Source organism: Crocuta crocuta, unplaced genomic scaffold, assembly GCF_008692635.1.
Source record: "Crocuta crocuta isolate KB4526 unplaced genomic scaffold, BGI_CrCroc_1.0 scaffold262, whole genome shotgun sequence".
In the NCBI taxonomy this organism is placed as follows: domain Eukaryota; kingdom Metazoa; phylum Chordata; class Mammalia; order Carnivora; family Hyaenidae; genus Crocuta; species Crocuta crocuta.
This window is the reverse complement of record NW_027528869.1, coordinates 1,954,543-1,981,562: the sequence shown is the minus strand read 5'-3', so window position 1 is coordinate 1,981,562 and position 27,020 is coordinate 1,954,543. Positions and strand designations below refer to the sequence as shown.

The following is a 27,020-nucleotide window of genomic DNA, read 5'->3' as shown; positions in this document are numbered from 1 at the left end:
GGCTATAAAAGTAATCCTGATTGTGCTAATATACCAGAACCATGTATATGTCTTATTCATCCTTGTATATCTAGTTCCTAGAGTGCCTGACACGTAGGAATTGTTCATTAAATAGGCACTGAATAAATGTAAACTATTTACCACAGCCAGTTCTGATTGTAAGGTTAGTGACATAATAGACGTAGATGCCAGATGTTACATTATTTTGACAACTTAGATAAATCTAGTATTACCTTATTATATCACACAACCTATTGATCAAACTACTTGAAATCTCTAGTTGACGTGAAGGTATTATTTTGACCTGATAAGTAATTCCTTCAAATTAATTCTTCTAAATAAGGTATCTGCACTTTCTTATGATGTCATACTGCTATACACAAAACCGTCACATCAATACATATGAAACTGTTTAGGATTCAAGGTAATTGCTCTTACTTTGCTCCTAAGTTTTAACTTTTGCTTTGGATCTTTGCTATAATTCTCTCTCTCTTTCCATATCCAAATCCATACCTATATCTATATGTACCATCTCTAGTTTTATACATACTCAATCTTCCTTCAGTGGGTTTTGAGCTATTATTATTTAATAGATTATATGAAACAATGTATTATATATGCAACACTTAGTTTTATGCAGCACTTTTAAATCAACAGTAGGATTTTAGTATTAACAAATATAGATATATAGTATTACAGAATATTAAAAAGATTGCTCAAAAGGCAAAATCTAACATCACGGACAAAACTTAAATTCAGTGGCAGTTCTGAATGGGCAGAGTATTTCCGAAAAAAAGTTATGCGTTATGAGAACAGGAATTGATCTTCTCTGAGCGGTCAGATGCCAAGGTTTGGCATTTTCTTGCTTTTTTTCTGGAAGTTCCTACAATAGGTTGTAAAGGGAGGTGTGGGATGAGTGCAATCAGTCTATGTGCCGATAGTAACATCTTTGGCACATGGGTTGTGAGTTGCTTCCTGAACTAGAAAATGGTTCTTGGCCTCTCCCTTGACAGTGCATACTTTTAAATGAGATTTGAATTAAATGCTCTGTTCAGGGTTGATAGTCAGCAAGTACATAAGTATGACAGCTGTGATTAATTGTGCCACTTCGCATTTAAAGCTGTTTCTCTTCTGTCATTTAACAATGACTATTATTATGGACCAACCATGACAATTAGCTTGTGTCTTGGACCTATAATTGAAATCTGGTATTGAGTTTAAAGCTATTTGGCAAGTTCTACTTCCCCATTTTATTAATTTGTGTTCCATTACAATAGAAATGTATGGTGTTATTGCTGTATTGATATAATGCCTTCATCTGATAGGAGTAGTTTCACAAAAAGTTTCCCTCTGTCTGTCTGTTGGGTATTGTGTAGCCCTCTGTGTGTGTGTGTGTGTGTTTGTGTGTGTGTGTGTAGAAACCAAGCATTTGATTGTACTTGAACAGGGGTAGTTGGGGTGGAAGTCAAGGTTAAGGTGAGATAACATCACACGTATTTTTAGGAAGAACTAGCCCCCCTGCTAAGCTTATTCAAACAGCCTATTTCCTTATTTCTCTTGAATTAATATCCCAATCATATTTCTGTCCTTTTCATTTCACATCAGCACTTTGCATGTGATGCATTTAGACCATTTTATCACCGTGTTTCTCTGGCTGGAGTAAGAGGAGTTTGTACAGAGTGTGCAAAGCCTCAGAATTAACATGACATTAATTCTGCTTCGAGCATGAATTTTGGTCCATAATAAGTAATTGAAAAGGCTATCTTTATATTATAACAAAGTCAGATGAGGGAGAAGGATATAAATTTTGTAAGATCTTTAAAGGTAAAACATAATATTTCTAAAAATTGTGCAATTACAGCAGATACCAGCCTATCAGANGGAGCAAATGAGAAGCACTGTGACTTGGAATTATGGGCATGTGGGATGACAGGAGGAGGTCATGCTAGAAAGGTTAGGGAAAGGCAGCGGGAATTTATGAGTAACACAAAACATTTTGTGAGTGGAGTTATTTAAAAAATAAAATGCCATCTCACCTATTCAAACTCCTATAACATTTCTATAGTCCTTCTTGAATATCATTTTAGTGTTCAACTTCCTTCCTAATGCTGATGTTCATGCTAGCCCCATATTTTTGCCTTCCTTAGCTATAATTTCACATTCCCTGTGTAACTAATTTATACGGTGAGCTCCATGGTAAGGGAACGATCACCTGAATTGATAGCATGGAATACGCATGAGCGTCAAGTTGGACAGAGAGATACTTTATGAAACCGGAAATTGGTTTTATTTATATAGAGATTATCAGTCTGTGTAAAGAGAGTGCTTTGGGTGTGAGCTATCTCTTTACATAGACTGATAAAGGAAGAGAATGGGCTTTGGGGGTGGAGAGGCTTTTGAAGCCAAATATTGTGTCTGTTATTTAATAGTTTTGTTTTGGGGCATTTGTCCACTTGGACCACTTCAGCCTCAGTCTCTCATCTCTAAAATGACAACAACACCTTTCTCACTGAGCTGTTATGAGAAGTAAAAGAGATAATAGATGTCAAGGGTTGGACACAGAGGAGGCGCCCCATAAACTTTAGATTATCATCCCCCCCCACCCCCTCCCGCCACACACACTTTAGAAGTAGCTCATACAAAATCATGTAGCCTGAACTTGATCTCGGGCCCATTTCCTGTCAGATATTTCTTCATGTTCTGTGTGCCATTTTTTTTTTTTTATCATTATCCCAGGACTGGTTGTAAAATGTTCCATTTAACATTGTCAGTTGACTCAGCTCTTAGGTACTATAACTTTATTTTAGTAGCTTATAAACTTTTATTGTCGTAATTCACATTTGTGCCATTTTTCACCTGACATTTCTAGTAGCTGATTGAAATCTGGGGCATCCTTGCCAAAGGAGACAAAGAGAAGACTTTAGGTCTAAAATGGAGCACACTAAACTTCTCCAGATCTTAGCTTGGGAAGGTACGGAAGGTTAACAACACGAGAAGAGAAGGTGCTACATACGTGGTGGTGGACAGTAAATGCCCTGAGTTGATGCTCACAGTGAACACGAGTTAAATACTTTAATAGAATAACCAGCTAGTTAGTAATGAATGTTAGACCACTGGTAATGGAACACTCACAAAACATTTTGCATGGTTTAGAAGTTCTCTACAAAGCTCTTGTTCAGTTAGATTTATTCATTCATTTGAAGATCATTTGTTAAATTTTCGTGTATCATAAAACGAGCATTTCAGATTGCTGAAGAAAACGAGGTCATAGATTAGTAGGAGACACATGCAAACAGGTAATTACTCTGGAGTTAGACCTTATAGATACTAAGTAAAATGTTTCTATTTATTTTATATTATCATTTTCGACACAAAAGGACTATAGAATTATCTAGACTAGTTCTTATACTTTACAAATTAAAGAGCAAAGGTACAGAGAGATAAATTGAGGCATTGCCAGTAGAACCCTCGTCTTCGTACTTACCACTGCACTACGAAAGCCCCATTGATGCGAATAGGATTATGTTACTATAAACAGCACAAAGTCACTAATATGAAAGAGGAATAAGTTTTATTCTTGTCCCATGTTATGCCCTGTATTGTAAAGCCCTACATTTCACGTGCTGCCTTTATGTCTTTGAGCCTCACAGGGCCCCAAAGACCTAACCACATGTTTCTTTGCCCTTTCATGTACGCTCCCCACCCAGGGGGAAGGCCTCCCTCGCCTGGCTAGCTCCCCTAGTAGTTGGGCAAGCCGCCTGCTACTGGTCCTCACCCTAAAGCTTTCGCCTCCTTCTCAGACCTCAACATCACGCAAACAGGAAGTCACATCCTCTTGTGGGACCCGGGAGTCACTCCCTGCTTTGTTACTACCAAGCTTGCCCTCCACAGACCTTTGATACTCTAGTGCCAAGTGAGCCCCCATATGGCCTTGCATGACACCTTCTCCCCTAGCTTGTGAGTGTGTCTGACTAATAAGCTGCTGTCAGCCCATCTCTCTGGTGTCAGGGGTCATATTTTCAGCCATCTTTTCCTACTTAGGTTGAGGATCCCTCCCCCACCGGCCAGATGAACGGGAGGTGATGAGTACGTGCCCCTACACAGAAATCAAGGTCGTGTCCAAGACTAGCAGCTGCTGTTGCTCTGAGGCATGATTCCTGTTTTGGGGAGGAGAAGGAGCAGTTCCATATTCCATTCTAATCAGTACCCAGTACCAAGTAGCTCTGCTTCTAAACTACATCAGGGAGTATGACTCCCTTAAACCGAAAGATAGGAAGTGGTGGGAGCATGACGGTCAAGGCTCATTGCTTTCCGGTAGCAGAGCTCCCAAAGAAAAGCATTATAGGTGAATGTGAGCCTTAGGAGGCACCCAGTAGTCATGTATGTTTGAGACCAGTTTGCAGTCACATCATTTGATCAGATTGTTGGACAGTCAGAAAATGGTGTCAAATTCTCACTCCAGCCCAGCAGTCTGCTTCTCACAATTACCTGGGATTTAATGGGAACACTTTCACAGAAGACTTTATTAAAAATATGGAAAGTGACATAGGCTAAGGGAATCCACATACATTCTTCGTTGGTAAGTACTGCTTGTCAGTAAATCTCTCCTACTGTAATGACTAAATACAAAAATGGCCAATGTGAAGAAGGAAAAGTGACTATAATACATATCACAAATTTTGCTGACAAAAAAATACCCCTAACGCAAAATGACAAAGATTAAAATAATTTAATATAATAATAATAATATAAGAAATCATAAGGAAGGGACAAAAATTTAAAAATACTAATTTCAGGAAAATTTGAAGTCAAAAGAAAAATCATGTCAAAGAGACACTGAGGACTTTTTTTATATTTATACAAAGCACAGTCCAAACTGAAGCTATGTCGGTGAGCATCCCTTAAATAATGAACACGTGATAAAGTCTGTTGGAAACAGGGATAAAAGCAGATAGAGCAATTCTTGTGAATGAGTGTATCACATTTTGGTCAATTTTTGATAAAAGAAGCAAAAGAGAAAATTATGTAGAGAATTAAAATAATGTGATTGATAAGAGTTTAATCAAGATTATGCTATGGTTTAGCAAAAAAAATACTCTTTTATAGAAGTTTAAATAACATTAACAGCAAACCGAATTTCCTAGAAATTAAGATACTTCTAAATAATCAGCTGGTGAAAGAGAAAAATGAAACCCACAACCACAAAACATTTGAAAATGAAAAAAATATTTGAAAATGAAGCAATGAGGAAATTGCATTTGCAAATTTAGGGATACAGATATAAATTCTATTGAGAGTACATATAAAGGCACACATTTTTTCAGTTTTAAGGAATAAGAACAAATGAGCTAAACACTCAGCACAAAAGAACCCTAGAAAATAAATATGACAATTATAAGGAAAGTCAAAGGAAAAAAAGATGACACCAGAAAATCAGTATACTAAAGTATATTAGATTTAATAGTTCTAAGTCCTGATTCATTGCAGGAAAATGTAACAACAACAAAAAAACCTGACAAATCCAAAAAGAATACATAACAAAAGAGTCAGGGGTGATAATAATATTTATTGATAAATATGCTATATTAGTTTCAAAAATCTTATGGAATAAGAAAGATGTAGTGTATATGTGTGTGTATCTCATTATGGATATGATGGAATATTACTCAGCCATAAAAAGGAATGAGGAGCACCTAGGCAGCTCAGTGGGTTAAGTGTCCAACTTCGGCTCAGGTCATGATCTCACGGTTTGTGAGTTTAAGCCCCACATCAGGCTCTGGGCTGACAGTGTGGAGCCTGGAGCCTGCTTCGAGTTCTGTACCTCCCCCTCTCTCTGTTCCTCCCCTGCTCACACTTGGCTACTCTCTCTTTCCGTCTCTCAAAAATAAACATTAAAAAAAAAAAAATGAAATCTTGCCATCTACCACAGCATGGAAGATCTAGAGGGTCTAATCCTAAGTGAAAAAAATCAGCCAGAGAAAGACAAATATGATTTGACTCATACGTGGGATTTAAGAAACAAAACAAAGGAATAAGGAAAAAAGAGAGACAAACTGAAAAAGAGACTCCTAAGTGTAGAGAACAAACAGATGGTTCCCAGAGGGGAGGTGGTGGTGGTGGTGGGGCGGATGGGAGGCAGATGGGTGAAACAGTTGATGGGGATTAAGAGTACATTTGTCATAATGAGTCCTGAGTAACGTATAGCATTGTTGAATCACTATATTGTACACCTGAAACTAATATAACACTGAATGTTAATTATACTTGAATAAAACCAAATAAATGTAAAAAAATATTGTGGAAATGGGATGATTATCTAGGAAAACCTTAACTGTCCAAATTGAACAAAGAATAAAGATAAAATCTTACTGGCGAGAAACAGTGGGAAAAAGGTTACAAAGAATTATCTTCAAAAGGGATAATACATCCTGAATGTACCTTTTAATTTTCATGGAAGAGGTGAATCTTTCCCCAGGATCTTTCTAGAAAAGCAAAAGGACCATCAAATATTGCTATGGCCAACTATTATTTATTCCACGTATGTAAAGATGATGTAATATTGAAAAATCTATTAATGAAATATACTATAATATCAGGAATAGTAAGAAAATCAAGACATGATCTCAAGAGCTGCTTATGAAGCATTTAATAAAACTTAATCTGATTCATTTAAATCTTAGAAAACAAGAAATAGACATTTTCTTATGATAAAGAACATCCTTTAACATTATCTTTATAAACCTACAAATATGCTTAATAATAAATAAGAGAGATTCATTTTAAGATTATGAACAGGATAAAATGTGACTGTCTTCTGGTATTAACACTGCTCTGAAGTTCTTTGTCCTGATAAAGGAGTAAAGCATCAGAGTTATAATTGGAAATAGGATTTTTTAAAAATTATATTTAAGATTAGATAATTTTGGTGTAAACTTAAAAAGATAAACTAAAATACTCTCATAAATTTCCTAAAAAGCTTAAGAAGTCAGGTGTATGACATAGACATAAATATTAATACTCCCCATATATGATACTTATTATCTCAGTGAGTTGTAAAGAGGGAAAAGGAGTCAGTTCATAACAGCGAAAAGAAAAAGAGCATGAAGTGCCTACAATAAGTTCAACAAGAAATGTTCAGGACATAGATGAAGAAAAGGAAATGTAACTGAACTGAATTTTTTAACATTGAATAAATAAAAAAGGTATGCTATCTACTTAGAGAAAACACTAAATATTATAAAAGCTTTCATTAATTAATTAATTAGATTAGATTTTTTAAAATCTTTCATTTATTTTTGAGAGAGAGAGAGAGACAGAGTGTCAGCATTTATTTTTGAGAGAGAAAGAGTAAACAGAGTTGGGGCAGAGAGAAGGGGATAGAGGATCTGAAGCAGGCTCTGGGCTGACAGCAGTGAGCCTGATGTGGGGCTTGAACCCATGAACTGCAAGATCATAAGATCATGACCTGAGCTGAAGTTGGACACTCAACAGACTGAGCCACCCAGGCACTCCTCTGTCTATATATATAGTAACACCCCCCTACGTGCACACAAATAAAAAAAATATTGGAAAAGAATTTACCCGAGTAATAATTGCCATCCTCTTTTTTTGGTCTTTCCCCCTCTTCCTTTATAGTGTGGATTTATTTTGTCATATATTACCTTTACAGCAAAAAATAATATTTTAAAACGACTTCAGCAAGCATACTTCTGGAAAACGTTGACTTCTAAAAATCATTTCTGGCTTATTATATAAAACAATGGAAAAGAGTGGTTTTCTGTCACAACCTACTCTTCTTTAAGCAATTGAAGTATTGAATAGCAGCCTCGATGCTGTAACTCGGAAGTTATGTACTATTTATAAAGCTGTCCTAAGGTACTATTTTGGAAATCATAGTATCCTAAGTAACAATAACCAGGCTATCCTGAAACCTAAGATTCACTCACTTCAGTGATATGTCACTATATTCCCTCCTGAAATCCTAGATTTACCAAATATCTCAAATATACATGGCATTATTTTAAGGGCTACAGCATATTGCTTTTGATTGCAGGCAGATTTCTGCTATATCTTTTTGGAGGAAGATTCAACATTTCCCCTTTGTACTAACTACCGGTTTATTTTGAACGTAATGGAACTTTGAAAATATTAGAATGTGCCTTTTGGAGTCTCTTCAAATTAGAGTTGAGAACAGTGAGCAGTTATGTTCCCTGAGACGTTGGTGATCTATTTTGAATGTTATTTTCTGTTATGCTGGTGATTGGACAAGGCTCCACAGTTGTGGAGGCAAAACTAAAATGGGTTTACACCTTGCTTTCTCTTAGGCACATCTACCACCTCACAATGTGCAAAGAAGTCTGTAATTAAAAACATGTAGTAGTCATTCTCCAGGGCGGATGTACTTCCGTGCCACGGAAAATAAACCCCAAACCCCGTGCAGCAGAAAGAGCTTGGGAATCAGGAATCCACCACCGCTGTCAGATTTGGACAACTTCTATTACTTTCTGAGTTCATTTTCCTCTTACATGTGAATGGGCTACAAATATCTACCCCCAAAGAATTGTTGTGAAGATTTAATGAAATAATATCTTTGTGAAATACATATAGCGAGGTCTGCATATAACTGACACTTAATAAATGTTCATTTCTTTCCTTCCTCCTTTCAGTAACCTGATTTAAATGCTTCATTTGAGATTCATAGCTCTCCTACCTGAGTTAATTTTTTAAAACACATTAATTTTCATGATACCTGAAGGAAATAATATCTAACAACTATATTCTAACTCTGGCTTTTCTGTCACCTTTTCATATTTGTCTAATAAGTACTCAAATTATTATTATCCTCAATTTACAGACGAGGAAACAGAGGCATGGAGAGGCTGAACTGTTTGCCTGAAGTCATGTAAAGCAGACAGAATAATTATTTGTTGATTGAATGAATGGGTGAACTGAGGTTGGGCCCCAAGTCTGCACATACTCAATTTCTGGCTCTCCTAACAATGTCTGCATGGAGATTTTAATTTGCATTTGTTCTTCTTGGGAGTTGTGAATAAAAATGAAGTTAGGTTGCTGTTTCCAGGAAGGGACACTGTGTCTTTCAAAATTGTAGAGAAAGTGCTATGCATTGTTCACCTGATCTGCAAAAAGAATGAGCATGGGTGATATTTGGGAGAACAGGCTTTCTTATAAGGGTGAGTTCATTCTCTTGAAGAGCACTGGGAGGTAAAAACCCATCAAGATAGTGTGTTCTCATGATGATTTCAATGAATTATCATGGAAATGAGTTTTAGAAGAGAGGTAATGCTTTGTGATAATAGCCCGATAATGCCATTAGCTATGAACTGTAATTGTAATAGCATTAGTCAAATGAATATATCTGATATTAATTTGAGTGTCAAATATTTCTATAAGGTTCTTCTTGTTAATTAAACATCAGCTGTGGTTTTATTAATTCACTATCTAGCCAGTGCTCGCACATAGTAGGAACCCAATATGTATTTGTGAACTGAATTTGTAAGTCAACCTCTAAGTGGAGCTATTTAAAATAGTAAAATACTGAATCTAAATAATATCATGGATATAGCAGGAACTGATTTTGCCCAATATCTGCTTAATTGTACAGTCTGTTCTCTATTGTAACTTCAGTTAGCTAACGATGTAGACTTGTTTATTTCAGAATTTGAAAAGATATCTGCCCCTCTCTTGCATATTTGGAGGGGAATCATATGTAAGATTTACTTCACATTATTTTAATTCAAGAGTACGGTGTGTGCCTTTCTTCCTCTCCCGTGGTCTTTAGAGCATTTTAAAATCTACCAGACAGCTTCCTAACTGCATTGAACACCTGAATATCACTGGACAAAATCATGCTTTAGGTAGTTTGGTATCGCTCTTCGTGATGACCGGCATCAACTGGGCCTTCAACATTGCTGGCCATCTTAATGCTCCTTTTCTAAATCATCTCCAGCTCCTGCAATAACACATTCTGAGCTCTCTGCTCTTCCTGTTCCTCATTTTTACCCTGATCCCCTTTTGCTCTCATGAATGGTTTGCCGCATATGTCATAAAGAAAACTGAGAGCCTCGAAAGGTAGGAGTCAGCATCTTTCCACTACCGTGACCTCACCTCCCTGTTCTCTCTTCTGTTTTAGTGCAGGAAAGAAGCATCCACCCTCCAGTAAGAAGCCAATCTCTCTTCTTTCTCTTGTATTTTAACTTCTCCATCTACACCAGACGTTTTCATCAGTTAAATATGCCCAAGTATCTCTGGAAATAAAAAAAGTATCTTGAACTCACACCTAACCTCCCAGGTAAAACACAGGACTCACCATTAAATTTGAATTTCAGAACAACAACAAATTGTTTTTTAGGGTAACCTTGTCCTAAATATTGTACAAATAATTTTTTGGTGTAAAGTATGTTTGCAGTATTGCAAGAGACATGCATACGCTGAAAGAAAAGTATTCGTTGTTTACCCAAAGCTCAAATGTAACTGGGTGTTCTGTACTTTTATTTGCTAAGTCTGGCAAATCTACCCACACACCCATCTAGCCACCACTTTATCTCTTAAATCTTTGGTGCCAAGTTCCTCAAAAAGTTGTTTGAATCTGATACCTTTATTTTCTCACTTACTAGATGTTCTTCACCCTATTCCAAACTTATTTTCATTTCCTTCTTACCACTGAAATGACTCTTGTAAAGTTTTCAGTGATAATGATGCTAAACCTGCAGATACTTTCCAGTCTTCATTTTTACTTGATCTCACAGTGGGATTTTACCCAGTTTACCATTTCCCGTTTGAAACAATCCCTTCTTTTATCTTCAGTAAATATATATAAAAAATATATATATATACATATACATACATGCCTACCACACACGTGCACGTATGTATATATGTGTATATTTCCCCCACTTCTCTGGTTGCTGCTTTTCTTTCTTTGGCAGGCCATTCCTCCTCATCTAAATCTAATATTGAGGCTTTTTGTGGCTAGATACCAGGCTCCTTTTCGCCTTCATTCTGAATATTCACACTAGGTAATTTTATTCACTTCTAGGAGTCCAAATGCTATTTTTGTGTCAAAAAGTCTCATATTTATTTATCTAACCCAGATCTTTTTTCTGAACTCTACATATTTCCAGTTGGATGTCTCACATATTTGAAAAAATTAATTTGTTAAAAAATGAATAGGTGACAAGTTTTCTAATCTGTTTATTATTCAGGGTTCTCATTTGGCAAATGGAAGTTTTGTCCACTGTGCTGCTCTTGGCAGAATCTGGATGCTCCCTTGATACCACACCTCTGTCCTGCATCCTACCATATCCTGACTTTATAAAAACCATCACTAAGCACTGTTGACTTTACTTCTGATATCAGCTTATATATATCCATTCATTTCTCTTCATTTGCCTACTTCCTCCCCAATTCATCACTACTCTAGTTTTGCCTGGGTTACTTCAATTGTACACTTCCCCCAAGCCATTCTTTTCCATAGTGATTTTCAAACACAAATCGATCATGTCACTCAGCTGGTGTCTTTATGATTTCTTATTGCATTCATGTTTTTTAAAAATTCCTCTAAGCCAAAGGTCCTGCATAATTTTGCTTCTGTCTAATTCTTCAACATGAGTTCATGTGATTTCCTCTCATTTGCTGATTATTTTCAAGTTACTATTTATGTATTTTTAGAGACACAAGAAGAGTGTGTGCGCAGAAAAGGAAGAGAGAGAGAGTCCCAAGCAATTTTCACGTTGACAGTGTGAAGTGCTACACAGGACTTGATCTCACAAACCATGAGAACATGACCTGAGCCGAATGCTTCACCAACTAAGCCACTCAGGTGTCCCCAGATTACTAATTTTTAAGTTCTTCTGATGCACCAATGATTTTTTACTTCCAGGCGTTGGTAGACGTGCTCTCTACCAGAAACATTGTGCTCTAATGCTCACCAAGCCAAATACCATTTACCCTTCTAATGTCAACTTCAACACCATTTCCAGGCACTCTTCGTATGAACATCAGTATATCTGATTCTATCTAGACTTGTAAGTTTTCCATGCAGAGGAAGCTCTACTAATGACATGGGTCTGTGAAGTCAAGAAGAATCTGAGAACTGCTTTATTTCATCTCATCCCAATCTGGACCTGGAGTTGAAGCTGAGCAGGACACCTGACATGTGCATTTATGGAACACACTCTTTTTTGAAGAATTATTAAAGAGCTATACCAGGGCATCAGATCCATGATAATCCTAGCCCACTTAGAAAGGTTGAGATCCCACTCAAACTGCTTATTTCCACCGTATCCCATTAGCAGCCAGATCAATTTTCTCACACTCATGAGTTCAAGCTTACCTTTTGAAAAAAAAAAAATAGAATTCAGTGAAAAGTGACATCTTAGTTATGGACATGCAGGTGATTGAAAGATCCAAAGCAAAGTGTCTAAGGGAAAAAGGATAATTGGGCAGAATCAAGAAGTCAAGGAATACATCTTCTTGTTTCTGTTAGTCCTTTCTCTTAGCGTTCAGGAAAGCAGTAAAGAATTTAGCTGTTTGATTGTATATTGTAGATATACAATAACAATACAGATCATTACTTTTATGCACTCTTATAAATGTCGTGCTTTACATCTATTTCCTCTATTCCTCATAGAAATCTTGGAGGTTCAGTTATCAGTGACACCATTTTAGAGAAGGAGAAATTGAGACTTAGAAAAGATAAGTAATGTGCTCAAGATCTCACAGCTTGTTAAGGACTAAGTTGAATTTCAGGCTTGTCTGACTCAAAGATCTGTCCTTTCTACCTCTTGTGAGCCATTAACACTGAAGAGTTCTTTCCATCGTCGAAGAGATATTTTGAACTCTGCCCTGATATTGTTCTGAACTCTGAGGCTTCTGAGCGGCTTCAAAGGCCTCTGTGGAACCAAAGGTTGAGGGAGTAGAACAAGTTCTGTCTGAGCTACACAACCCCATTGCACAAGGAGGATTCGGAATCTAATTCTGACTGAAGACCATGAGGAGGACTTGCCTGTGAGAATTGTTGCGGGCCCACGTAAGCCACAAGAGCACTGGCACTAGACCAGTTGACAGACAAGTAGAGTACGGCCTAGGCTAAAGATAAATTATGAGGTAGCACGCCATTTTCCTCTCATAGGTCTAAAAATCTCATTTCGAAACCCAGATGAAGCTGGACCTGAGGCACTGATACGAATTTGAAGAAACGTATCTTTAAGAAAATAGGCATGTACTTATAGAATCCAGTTAAATAGCTTTCCAGATGCATAAATATTTTCTTTCAAGTTTACTGCAACTGCAAATTCCTGTTTCAAGAGCAACTCAGAGATTCATGCTGACATGGCCGTCAGTGGTCTCAATAATCACAGATATTTCAGTGAGAATTTTAAAAGATCACATTTTTAACTTAAAATGATCTTGATGGGAATCAAACAGCTAAATCCTTTACTCCCTTCCTGAACGCTAAGAGAAAGGACTAACAGAAACAAGAAGATGTATTCCTTGACTTCTTGATTCTGCCCAATTATCCTTTTTCCCTTAGACACTTTGCTTTGGATCTTTCAATCACCTGCACGTCCATAACTAAGATGTCATTTCCCACTGAATTCTATTTTTTTTTTTTTTTCAAAAGGTAAGCTTGAACTCATGAGTGTGAGAAAATTGATCTGGCTGCTAATGGGATACGGTGGAAATAAGTAGTTGGACTGACTTCTTCACTCCCTGATATTAGCATTGCTACTTTTAGATAAACTATTCCTGAAATGATTAGTGTAGGAGGATGGGTTTAGTCTTGTATCTTCTCCTTTAAAGCACTCAGAGTTAGAGATCCCAGAAGGATCCGTTTTCTCACTTGTACTGAAAATGTCACTCTAACAGTTATCTGTCTGCACAGTCAAGTTTTGAGAAATCTTTTGAATTTACCACATTCACACCATTCTCCATCATGGTGCTAAAAATGACTAATGCAGCTTGGAGACTGGGAGACTGTGATAGCTGATCGTGTCTTCCAATCATACACCAACACTCACACACACTCACATGCACACATGCTCAGCTGACATGAATCCTTAAAGGTTTAAAATATCTTATATGCTAAATGGAACGTGGCGGCATGTGGGATGCTTAAACACATAGTTACAGTGTTGGGGTCTTTATGGTCGGCTCTGTCATAAAAAATTGGTCTGGCTGTTTGACTAAAAGACTGATCTTGTTTTAACCAAACGGGCCATGACAGTATATGACTTACTTTATATTTAAAGTAAGCTCTGGCATTAAAATTATCATCGTCTCTGAGAAAAGTGGAGTGCAGTATTCCCCCCCCCTTTTTTTTCAAATAAAAAGAGACAATTTTAGAGAAGAGAATGACCTGCCCAGTGTCATCCATATAGGATCATTCTTTTTTAAAGGCCTTAATTGGTCACATAAGCCAATTTAGGGTCACAAGAAGCAAATCCTCTAAATAAACTTCACTTCCTTTCTTGATGAATGCTATTCTGATGGCTAAAGGGAGTGTCACAAACACAGATATATCCCGCTCCCAGAAAAACATATGACAGTCTTCTGTGACATCATTCAGGGAATGATGAAATGCATGGGCTGAATGATAGTAATTAGATGAAGTGGGAGCTGATTACATCCAAAAGAGGAAGATTAGTTGATAACTTGCAGTGAGATCTTTAGGAACTTTCCATAAGGTTCTATTTTTGGTCCTCTCCAATTCAACACTTTTGTCAATTACCTGGAAGAAGGCTAGGAACTCGCTCACTAAATTTGCAGATGACACAAAGCTAGTAAAGAAGTAAAGATTAGTAATTCACTGGGTGACAGAATCAAGTTTTTAAAATGTCTGTTATTTAAGATGATGAATGAACATTTACGAAGGGTAAAGTCCTGCATTTAATTAGAAAAGAAAAACTGAACTGAGAGCAACTGCTAAAAGTTGAAAGAAAAAAAAAGCCTCAGGTTTTAATTGACCATAAGCACAGTGCAACTACTAAAAAAGCCAACTTATCATCTCAGGTTACATCTCCAAGCAGAGAATTTTTCTGGGTGTTAGATGACTCTGGTACATCTCGTTTGGGGTACAGTGTTAGACTAGATGGGCTCTGACAGTATCCAGTTGTAAAATTCTAATTTATTGGGATAGGACTTGATATGACACAACATTATTAGGAACAACAACCAACAAAAACCTTGAATGAATAAGTACATTGAATTCTTTAGTGGTAATTTAAATGGTGTTCTCTTGAATGTAAGTTTAGAGAGCACCCCACTCACATTTATGTGACTAAGATGTCCTCACCATTTGTCCTTGGTAAACCTCCTTTCATGGGCACCAAACTCTGATAAAATTATATAAACTTTTGTTTATCCATCGTTTCCTATATCGAGAATATTATCAATGATATCCTACATGTAGACCTCTATCCGAGGAGGTTGTATTGCAGAAATAACAAATGTCATTAAAAGGCTCTTACGCTGGGTGACTCCTAATAGCTGTTGGGTGTATTAAAAGCCATGCTGGGGGCGCCTGCGTGGCTCAGAAGGTTAAGCATCTGACTTCGGCTCTGGTCATGATCTCACAGTCCATGCGTCCGAGCCCTGCGTTGGGCTCTGTGCTGACAGCTCAGAGCCTGGAGCCTCCTTCAGATTCTGTGTCTCCCTCTCTCTCTACCCCTCCCCGGCTCGCCCTCTGTCTCGTCTCTCAAAATAAATAATAAAGACATTCAAAAAAAAAAAAAAAAGCTATGCTGATGTTGGTTTTAGAACACTGAGAGGGTCAGATCTCTGTCATACTACTTATGATGACTGAACCACTTTGCTTTCTTTGTTCTGTTTCAATTATTACATTTCAAAAATCAGGATAATAATATTGCCTTTATAAAATTGTTGCATTAAATATACCATACTACTGTTCAGATTCTCAAGAGAAATTAGGTTTTCACTGAAATGGATTGCAAGAATAATGGTGCCTAACGAAGAATTTGCCTGGCCTTTGTCCTTGATTCTTGGTTGGTAAACACTAAGCCCTTTGAGTTTCCTGAGTAATTGGAATGTCTTTGTTATTCATAGTGGGCCCCTGGAGCCCACCTGAGGGCTTATGCTAATGAGCTGAAGTAGAAGGGGCCTGGCCAGCCAGGAAGACCAAGCACTGATTAGAGGGTTGGGGCTTTGAGCCTTGTGAAAGCCCAACCTCTGGAGGGAAGAGAGGTTGGAGACTGTGTTTAATCACACGGCCAATGGTTCCGTCAATCTTGCCTACATAAATCATAAAACCTCAGTGAAAGTTCTGCACACTGAAGTTTAGGTAAGCTTCCCTGGTTGGCCACATTCTGTATATTGTCACATACTGGTGTGCCAGTTGGCCACTGCATCTCTGAGGATGCAGATGTTTTCATTTTTGAAACCCTCTTAGACTCTGCTCTGATTTATATGTTTTTGCTATAATAAAGCTGTAATTATACGTGTTGTGCTTTCCTGAGTTGTGTGAGTCACTCTAGCAAACTGTCAAACCGGAGGGGATCCTGGGGACCTGGACGTTTATTATAGCCAGCTTATCGGAAGCCACGGCAGTCCTGGGGACCTCTGAACTTGTGGCTGATGACTGAAGTGAGCACAGTCTTGTGAAGTTTGGCCTAACTGGATAAATTTCTCAAACATGCTTATGAAAAATGTAGATTTATATATAAGGTAAACTGGTAATAATATTTGGCTTTGTAGTTCTTCTAGAACATGTCAAATGTGGTTTGACTATGGACTGTTTAAAAACGTTCAAATTTTGGGGCGCCTGGGTGGCTCAGTCGGTTGGGCATCCGACTTCGGCTCAGGTCATGATCTCACAGTTGTGGGTTCGAGCCCCGCATCAGGCTCTGTGCTGACAGCTAGCTCAGAGCCTGGAGCCTGTTTCGGATTCTGTGTCTCCCTCTCTCTCTGACCCTCCCTCTTCATGCTATGTCTCTCTCTCTCTCTCTCTCAGAAATAAATAAAACATTTTTAAAAATTTAAAAAAATGTTTAAAATTTATTTATCTTGAGGAGAGAGAGAGAGAGCGCGCGCGCTCAAGCAGGGGAGGGGCAGAGAGAGAGGGAGAGAAAGAATCTCAGGTAGGCTCCACACTGTCATCACAGAGCCCGAGATGGAACTTGAACTCACAAACTATGAGATCACGCACTGAGAGCCAAAATCAGGAGTTGGATGCGAACTGACTGTGCTACCCAGGTGTCCCTGATCATAGATATTTTTTAAAGCAAATTTTAAAACATCTTCTTTCAATAATGCTGAAGAAAATAAACATATACTGAAAACATAAGATGTTTAGGTAAAGATATAGGTCAGACTTTTCTAGGTTATCCTCTAAAACTCGAATACAGGTTCTTTGTTCCATGTTTATATATAAAGAATCTAACCACCAGAGAGGTTAACAACTTGCTGCCATTTGCACAGTTGTTATGACCGGTTGGATTTTTGGCCTTTGAGTAATGGAACCATATCTTACATAACTCCACGTAGTGCAGAGACTGACGCACAGTAAGTATTCAATACACACTTGTTGAACTTTCTCAGTTACCTAAGAAAAGGGCAGGGTTTGATCTTATTAAAAATCAATCAAGGACTGTACATTTGTTCCCTAGAACTCTGCTGTACCTATCATCAAATTTATCACTCTCCATTTTATTGCTTCGCTATACCCTTGGAAATATTGTGAGGGTGTGGAAGTGTGTATTTCCTTGCCATGGTATCCCTAGTGTTCAGTGTGATGTCTAGAACAGAGTGGGTCTCTTATAAGTATTTTTTGAATGAAAATAGTGTTAAAAGGAGTTTCCTATTCATAGAAGTTAATTTCGCCCTGGTTTGAAAGTAAATTGAATTTGTTCATTACTAAAGAACACAAGGCAACACTTTCTTTCCCTTATTTTAAGTGCACAACCGTATTTTTGAAAGTAGAGAAGAATAAGCTTGTAGGATTTTCATTGAAATGAGCAAAATTAATTTCAAAAAAATGTGAAGCCATGTTAACATCTTAGAACAAATAAAGGGAAAAGTCTGTGGATTTAAAATACGGCCAAAGGTATTTCACCATGACATCTAATCATTGTTGTCATCTTGTCGATTTTTCTGCCAGCACATGTATGAGTAGTACTTTTTTGTTGTACGTGAATCTTTTCAGATGGGTTGTTTCTCCTGATCAATTTCAATGGGAATAATTTTCCAAGACCATTTGCTATTCAATTCACAATTTCTCTTTGGTTGCGTAGACCTGATTTCTGGACAATTACAAGGGGAAAAGATTGTCCAGATACCCCATCCTCCTACATTTACACAGGACTTACCTTTTCTGAGGATTACATATGCCAGCTGTGAGACGTTATTGACTGTGCCCTCATTGAAAGATCTAATAAGAATATAATGACCGATTTGTTTTAAAATACACTAAAGAAAGACAGCAGACAGCGTCTCATGAGAAGTGACATTCTGTAATTACCTCCTCCTATCAAAAGAAAAACAATTCCCAGAAATTAATGAATACAGCAAGAGTCTATTTCCTATCTTAATTCTATCTTAATTGCAAAAGTGGATCAATTAAAAATAGACTACCCTGGCAAAGCCCTTCTCTTAAGGTTTTGTCTCCCAATTCTCTAGTTATCAAATCAATATACATACATACATACACACACACACACACACACATATAAGCATACTGTGAATCTATTTTTACCTTCTGAGATGTGATATACCAATTCTACCAGCAGGGCCCCCATGAAACAACCGAATCCGTTGAACAGTGTCAAAAAATTCATAGAGGTTCCTCTGATGGTACTTGGAACAAATCTGCATATTACAGAGACTGAGAGAAAAGAGGTCAAAATTTAGAACATTCACTGTAAAATACTTTCATAGGTATCATTCAAATGTGTTGATCACATGTCAAAGAAAGTTTACTGATAAAGACAAAAATTTTTTTTTTAATATTTTTTATTTATTTCTAGGAGAGAGAGAGTCAGCGTGAGCAGGGGAGGGTCAGAGAGAGAGGGAGTCACAGAATCTGAAACAGGCTTCAGGCTCTGAGCTGCAGTCAGCACAGAGCCCGACGCAGGGCTCGAACCCATGAACTGAGAGATCCTGACCCGAGCTGAAGTTGGACGTTTAACCAATTGAGCCACCCAAGTGCCCCAGTTTCCTTTTCTATAAGAAGAGATCTTATCATCTCCTCCCTTCTCTCTCAGGAAAATTTCACCCCCGGTTCACTTGTACTTTAGCCCAGAAAAACTCTGCATTTGTTCAGGACTTTTAAAAAAATACTTATTTTTAAGAGAAAGAGAGTGCAGGGGAGGGGCAGAGAGACAGGGATAGAGGATCCCAAGCAGGCTCTGTGCAGACAGCAGACAGCCAGATGCAGGGCTCAAACGCAGGGACCACAAGATCATTGTCAGAGCCAAAGTTCAACACCTAACCGACTGAGCCATCCAGGCACTCCTGTTCAGCACTTTGAAATAAACTTACTAATACATAATGTAAGTGCATTCATGTTCTTTCCTGGCATTCATTTCACGTTTCTGTTTTGTTTTCTGTGTGTCCTCCGCATCCAATAAACAATTAAACGAGTCCCTATCTGTGCTCCGGGAAATGTGCTGAGTGTTGAAGGCATGGGCAGGAAAAGCGCTGGTGCATCTCCCAGATTTTCAACTCTAGGCAGGCTGAGAGCAGAGACGGTGCAAGAGGAAGGGAAGTGCTAAACAGGCACTTACTACCAAAATACTTATTGGAGGTGCAGTTAATGATGGCGATAAATAAAACACTATGGAGAAGGGCTTCAAATGCTGGCGGCAAGGGGCCGTGGGTACCCCAGCTCTCATGTGTAGTGCAAATCACCAGCGGGAGCCTGAGGCCAAGCTCACAAGTTTCTTTCGGGAAGATCCAGGAGGAGAGTGGGAGCGAAACGCTGAAGAGGCTTTGGGAAGAAATGATTCACAGTTATACGAAGGATTTGGCTTATGAACTTTCCTTTCTATAAATATGAGGAGACAAACAATGGGCAGAAAGACTAAGTAGGCCGATTTCTTTCCCTGAGACAAAGCAGAATGTACAAGCCCATTATTACTCTGCTAGTTAATTATTAATCCTATGCTTTTCTCTTGCTAGAACTTCTGGTGCGGTATATAATTCATGAGCACACTTTGCCAGTTCTCTGCCTGCTGGTTAATCTCTCTTTGGTGTCATTTTAGTCGTTTTGAAAGCCTCCGGTTCCCTTTTAGAGGACTTAGCTTTCCAAGCCCTCGGATCTCCATTTTCAGGCATGTACTTGCATGTTCCGATCTCTTTCGACTTTAGTGATCATCAACCTGATTTTTTAGACTCCGTGGTACTTCTTGTAGCACATAATAGTATAGATAGTAGCAACAAGTCGGGCTCTATTCCAAAATTCTCATTTCGCTATGAAGACACAGTAAGAAACATTCCATGTATGTGAAAGCTGGCCTTGCCAAGCAGAGCTGAAATGTGCCTCCAGGAGAGGCTGGTTAGGGTTTGCAAAGATGCCCCATCACAGCATCTGCGGAATCTACAAACGGTAGCACTGTAACCCCCTTCCTGAGGCACCTGGTACTGGGGACTCATTGCTGGAAATTTCTTTTACTCCAATTGTTCTTGAACTGTTAAAGGGCTTATTATGTTTGGGGGAGAAGTCATTTTGAACATGTGTAAGAGAAGTACCGTAGTCCTAGAAAATGGAACTTTATCCTATTACTGCTTTCAGGTCATCCTTCCTTCCACATACCTGAAAAGCTTCAGCTTATTGTTTTTGAGTATATCAATGTTATCTGACTGTATCACCTAACCCTTCTCTTCTGTGTGGTCATCTGTCAATCTCTAGGATATTTTCCTTTGTTATTCAGAGTCATCAGCTGCGCTCTTCTGGTCCTCTGTCCACTTCTATTCCTGCCTTAGTTCCTGGCAATTTTATCATATACATCGATCATCATTCCAACTTCCCATCCTCCCAAATCTTGGCTTTTCAGTTCCTCTCTAATATCTAATGTCCCCCAACTCTACTTTAGCCACTCATACCCATGGTTACACCCTGAACCTTGTCCCCCAGACCAGGAGTTGGGTGAACTACCATCAGGTAAGGTTCAGACTCCACCCATTTATAAATAAAGTTTTATTGGAACACAGCCACATCCATTCATTTTATAAGCCTATGACTGATCATACACCACAACGACAGTAGTTATAACAGAGACTGGTATGAAAGCCTAACTGTTTACACTCTGACATTTTTTCAGAAAAAGTTTGCCAACCCATGCCTCAGACCAGTAATGGCAACTAGTCCATAATCTCAACTTTGTGCATCCTCTGAGACCATCCTCTGAGTCTTCCAAGTTTACTGTCTGCTATTCAACCACAAAAATGCTAATATTCCTTCAAGACCTCTACTCCATTGCTTTTTTTCATTATTCTCACCTCTTTGATGCCCTTTATGTTCATACTTCTCTTTTTAGCCAAGTTCCATAGTCAATTGGTATGATCATACTCTTTTCCTTACCCTCATCCCCTTGCCTTTCTCTTGCTTTGCTGGAACTTGACTGGCCAAATAATTCACTCTCTGACATCTCTGCACACTAGATCCACTCAGCCTAGTGTTTCCGGGAGAAAAACACAGCCATGTTGGCCAACTCCCTTGAAATTCCCAACCGCAAACCTCAAATGGTCTCCTAATGCTCCCTGGCAATGTTCTGTATCTCCCTAGTTCATTCACTCTCTCATTGCCTTAGACAACAATTTCATACCTCTCCTCAAACCCCCAATATTCTGCCTCATCCTCACTCAGAGTCATGGCCTGGAATCCTACTTTACTGAAAAAAATCAATTAGCCAGAAGAGAATTTCCACAGAAATCTCCACATCATATATATGAGCCTATGAATTTCTGTACCTACATACTCTGCCCTCTAAACTGTTACCATTGATGAATTATCCTTTCCACATTCTCAACTTGTAAATTAGATCTCAGCCGCGCTCCCTCCAGTATTTCCCCGTCCCAAATACCAGCAATTTCCCCTCTTGAATCATTCCCACCAACATGCTGTACGATGCCGTTATCTTTCCTTCCTTAAATACATATAAACAATGGTTTCTTAACCTTATTCTTTATTTTAAAAATGTTTTTATGTTTTATTTATTTTTGAGAGAGAGAGACAGCATGAGCAAAGTAGGGTCAGAAAAAGAGAGACACAGAATCTGAAAGACTCCAGGCTCTGAGCTGTCAGCATAGAGCCTGACATAGGGCTTGAACCCACGAACCATGAGATCATGACCTGAGCCGAAGGTGGACGCTCAATTGACTGAGCCACCCAGGCGCCCCTCTTAACCCCATACCATTCCATTTCTTTTCTCTCTTTTGCAGCAAAATTCTTCAAATGAATTATCTACAGTTCTTTTCCCATTATCCTTTATTCATTTTTTTCAGTTTCTTTATATAAATTCAAGTTAGTTAACATACAGTGTAGTATTGGTTTTAGTAGAACCCAATGATTCTTCACTTACATGTAGCAACAAGTGCCCTCCTTAATGACCGTCACCCATTTAACCCATTCCCCCGACCTTCCCTCCAGCAACCCTCAGTTCATGCTCTGTATTTAAGAGTCTCTCATGGTTTGCCTTCCTCTCTGTTTATTTTTCCTTTTCTTTCCATATGTTCATCTGTTGTGTCTCCTAAATTCCATATATGAGTGAAATCATATGATATTTGTCTTTCTTTGACTGACTTATTTCACTTAGCATAATATACCCTAGTTCTATCCACTTTATTGCAAATGGCAAGCTTCCATTCGTTTTGAACACTTTGTAGTATCTCATTGTATGTATATACCACGTCGTTTTTTACCCATTCATCCATCAATGCACATTTGAGTTCTTTCCATAATTTGCCTATTGTTGATAGTGCTGCTATAAACATTGAGGTGCATGTGTCCCTTTGCATGAGCAGTTTTATTCTTTGAATAAATACCTAGTAGTGCAGTTCTGCATCATAAGGTAGTTCTATCTTTAATTTTTTGAGGAAGCTTCATACTGTTTTCTAGAGTGGATACACCAGTTTGCATTCCCCTTCCTTCTGCATCCTTGCCAACATCTGTTGTTAGACATTCTGACAGGTGTGAGGTGGTAGCTCATTGTGGTTTTGATTTGTATTTCTTTGATGATGAGTGATGTTGATCTTCTTTTGTTGTGTCTGTTAGCCATCTGGATGTCTTCTTTGGAAAAGTGTCTATTTATGTCTTCTGCCCATTTCTTCACTGGATTATTTGTGGGTTTTTTGGGGGGGGAGGTTGAGTTTGATAGGTTCTTTATAGATTTTGGATACTAACCCCTTATCCAATATGTCATTTGCAAATACCTTCTCCCTTTCCATCGGGTGCCTTTTAGTTTTGTTGATTGTTTCCTTTGCTGTGCAGAGCTTTTTATCTTGATGGGGTCCCAATAGCTCATTTTTTGCTTTTATTTCCCTTGCCTCAGGAGACATGTCTAATACGTACTTGCTGGGGCCAAGGTCAAAGAGATTACTGCCTTTTTCTCCTCGTTTCACATTTAGGTCTTTCATCCACTTTGGATTTTTTTTTTTTTGTGAATGGTGTAAGAAAGTCATCCAGTTTCATTCTTCTGCATGTCACTGTCCAGTTTTCCCAGCACCATTTGCTGAGTAGATTGCCTTTTTTCTTTTGGATACTCTTTCTTGCTTTGTTGAAGATTAGTTGGCCATACATTTGTGGGTCCATTTCTGGGTTCTCTATTCTGTTCCACTGATCTATGTGTCTGTTTTTGTGCCAGTACCAAAGCAATCTACACATTCAGTGCAATCACTATCAAAATAACACCAGCATTCTTCACAGACCAAGAACAAACAATCCTAAAATTTGTATGGAAACACAAAAGGACTGAAATAGTCAAAGTAAGGTTGAGAAAGAAAACCAAAGCTGGAGGCATCACAATTCCAGACTTTAAGTTATAATACAAAACTTTAATCATCTCCCTATTATCCTTTATACTCCTTCTAAACAGGCTTTTGTACATTCCTATGTTACACATAAAAAAGCTCTTTTCCAAACTACCAATAACTCACGAATTCCTCAATCTGATTGTCTATTCTTCTCATCTTGTCTGATGTCTTAGCAGCATTTGACACAGCTGATCAGTCCTTCTTTGATATCTTTTCTTCAATTGATTTCTAAGATATTGCTTTCTTGGTTTTGCCCTTTTCTTCCTTGTCACTTCTTTTCTCTCTTCTTTGCAAATTCCTTGTTTCCTAAAATCTTAATGATGAAGGGCTTCAGGGCTGAGTTCTTGAATCCTCTTCCTTGCCTATACTGACCCCCAATATATCCTGACTCCTTTGGTAATATCAGTTAACCCCATTGCTTTAAATACCACTGATATGCTTATGAATCTCAATTTTGCATATGTCCCTAGCTCAATACCAAAGTACAAACCTGGATACCCAATTCCCTATTTGTCACCTCTGTCTGACATCTTATTCATGTCCAGAGCTAAGCTGGTGATCTCCCCAAAGCTTGTGCCACCTGTAGCCTTTTGTCTCTCTGTAGATGGCAAATCCATCCTTCCAGATGCTCTGGCCACAAACTTTCATGTCATTGTTAACTCTTCTTTTTCTCTCATAACATTTGTTCCTTCTTCAAAATATAACTAAGCTTGGATTATTCCTCACCACCACACAGACTCTCACAAAATAATTTATTTATATAAAATGTATTGACTGGAATGATTTAAAATTATAAAAAGAAGTGTAATACACATATATGATTAAGATTCCACAAACTAACTTACTTTCTTCCTTTCTTTCTTTCTTTCTTTCTTTCTTTCTTTCTTTCTTTCTTTCTTTCTTTCTTTCAGCAGAATGCCACATGCAGTGGCTCATTTGAATGTGTCTGGGGTCTTGGAAGCTTGACTACCCTACATTCTCCTACAAATGGACCCTGAGACCTTGTTTGGAGGTCCTAGCAGGGGAATGTAGCCCACTCATATACCCCTGACCAAAACATATTTCTCTTCTGTGGGGAAAGTCATCTTCAACCAAGTGTGCAGCTCTGAGAGGAAAGCACATTCAGTGAGGGAGGAAGGGGACACATGCCTAGCCAACCAGATGAGCTGAATAAACCCTGGCGATCAATGGGGTGACACATGAGACAGCCAAATCGCTTTCACATCTTACACAAACTTTATTAATTGATTTTATTTTTATTACCCTTTCAGTGAATTGCTTGGGTATATGTATGTGTATGTGTGCATACATGCGTATATCTTTATTAAATATGTATATTTAAGGAATTTGTAATAACTGAAGATAATAGAATAATTAAAGATTTTAGACAGGTGAAATTATCAGAACTATCATTTAAGATGATTACTCTAAAGGTCATGTGCTGGTTGAATGAATGGGAGAGATAGGGGAGGTAGGAAGATAGGAAGTTAAAAAATAATCTTTGTAAAGTAAAATGGGGATTTGGGTTATAATCACGGCTCCCACTACAGGGAAATAAAAAGAAGGTAAAAAATAATTGCAATAGATTACACTGATAAATACACACACACACACACACACACACACACACACACTGCTGTATTGCAAGAAGTCACTGAAATACCTTGATGAATTTTAAAGTGGCTAGTTTAATTAATACCAGCAATCTAGATAACCCAGGAAACCCTTGATATTTAATAAAGTTACTCTGAACCCATCTTATGAACCACTAGTGATCACACTTAATTTAGTGAACCTTAATTTAAAGACATTGAGTTATCTGGAAAATTTGCTCAAATTTTCATTTCATTTGCATGTTTATACACTCTCAAAGTACATTATAAGTGTCATTTCTGGAAGGAGTATATATGTGAGTTTTCTATGGGTGAGAAGGGAGGAGGTGGGGAGAAGAAAGATGGAAGAGGAGAGTTTTCATCTGAGTGTATTGGACTTCTAGGTTTTAGCAGTTTTTTCCTCCTGTTTGTATTTGACCAAATATCTACTGCCTTCAACTAAGTTTATAAATCTTTTATTCCATCTACATTCAGGTAGAACTAATACTTGTTCTGTATCTGGCAGAGGAATGAAGTGAAATTAAACATTTTTTTTAAAAACATGAGAGTAATAAGGGGTTCATAGTGGCTCAGTTGGTTAAGTATAGACTCTTGATTTCAGCTCAGGTTATGATCTCTCAGATCATGAATTTGAGCCCCTTGTTGGGCTGTGCGCTGACAGCATGGAGCCTGCTTGGGATTCACTCCCTCGCTCTCTGTCCTTCCCCCACTTGCATGCTCTCTCTCTCTCAAAATAAATAAATAAACATTAAAAAGATATTTGTTAAAAAAATGAATGTCATTAATAGACTTGTCTTGACGCATTATGGGAAATCTCCATGGAGTGAATAGGTTGCCAACCCCTTGAGGTGATGTGTTCTGCGTAAAGACTCAGGGTGTTCTTACATTAGGTGATGCAATCTTTACTCACAGGCTGGGTTGACCAGTGTTTCAGCCACTCCAAGTAAAATGTACTGAAGAACGAGGTGAAAGCAGGGCATAGAAGAAACGGTGAGAACTTTTCCTGAAAGAGACTGCTCCATGGGAGAGAAGTGTTTTCTGTACATTTCAAAGAAGCCAGCTACCGTCACAGACAATGCAGCAGAAAGATTTCCAGCGACTGAAGGAAAATCATGCAGGCAAAGAAAACACAAAAAACAAAGAATGAAGGAGTCCCAGATCAGTGTGGAGGCCATAGCATTTCTTACACATTGACATTAGGAGATCTTATTTTCTCAACATCTTTTGTGCAGGGAATATCCAGATGCCTGCTAACTGTGTTGACTATACTGTGACTATATTTTGGTCTTTCAAAAACAGCTGCTTTGACTCCCTATTTCCTGAATTACCGCTTAGAGGCCTCAGGAAAGTTATTTAACCTCATTATCACTTTCTTCAGCTCTAAGATGGGGTTAGTTAATGGTG

The 27,020-nt window shown here is 38.1% G+C and overlaps 1 protein-coding gene across 1 annotated transcript in view; it reads right to left on the bottom strand.

Moving 5' to 3' along the window:
• SLC15A5 (solute carrier family 15 member 5) overlaps positions 1–27,020 on the bottom strand; it is a 74,148-nt gene that overhangs the window by 5,283 nt on the left and 41,845 nt on the right. The window contains exons 6-7 of the mRNA XM_077756418.1: positions 26,527–26,715; positions 18,728–18,856 (exon numbers count right to left, since the gene is read on the bottom strand). Of these exons, the coding sequence (XP_077612544.1) occupies positions 18,728–18,856; positions 26,527–26,715 (318 nt within the window). The remainder of the gene's footprint in view (positions 1–18,727; positions 18,857–26,526; positions 26,716–27,020) is intronic.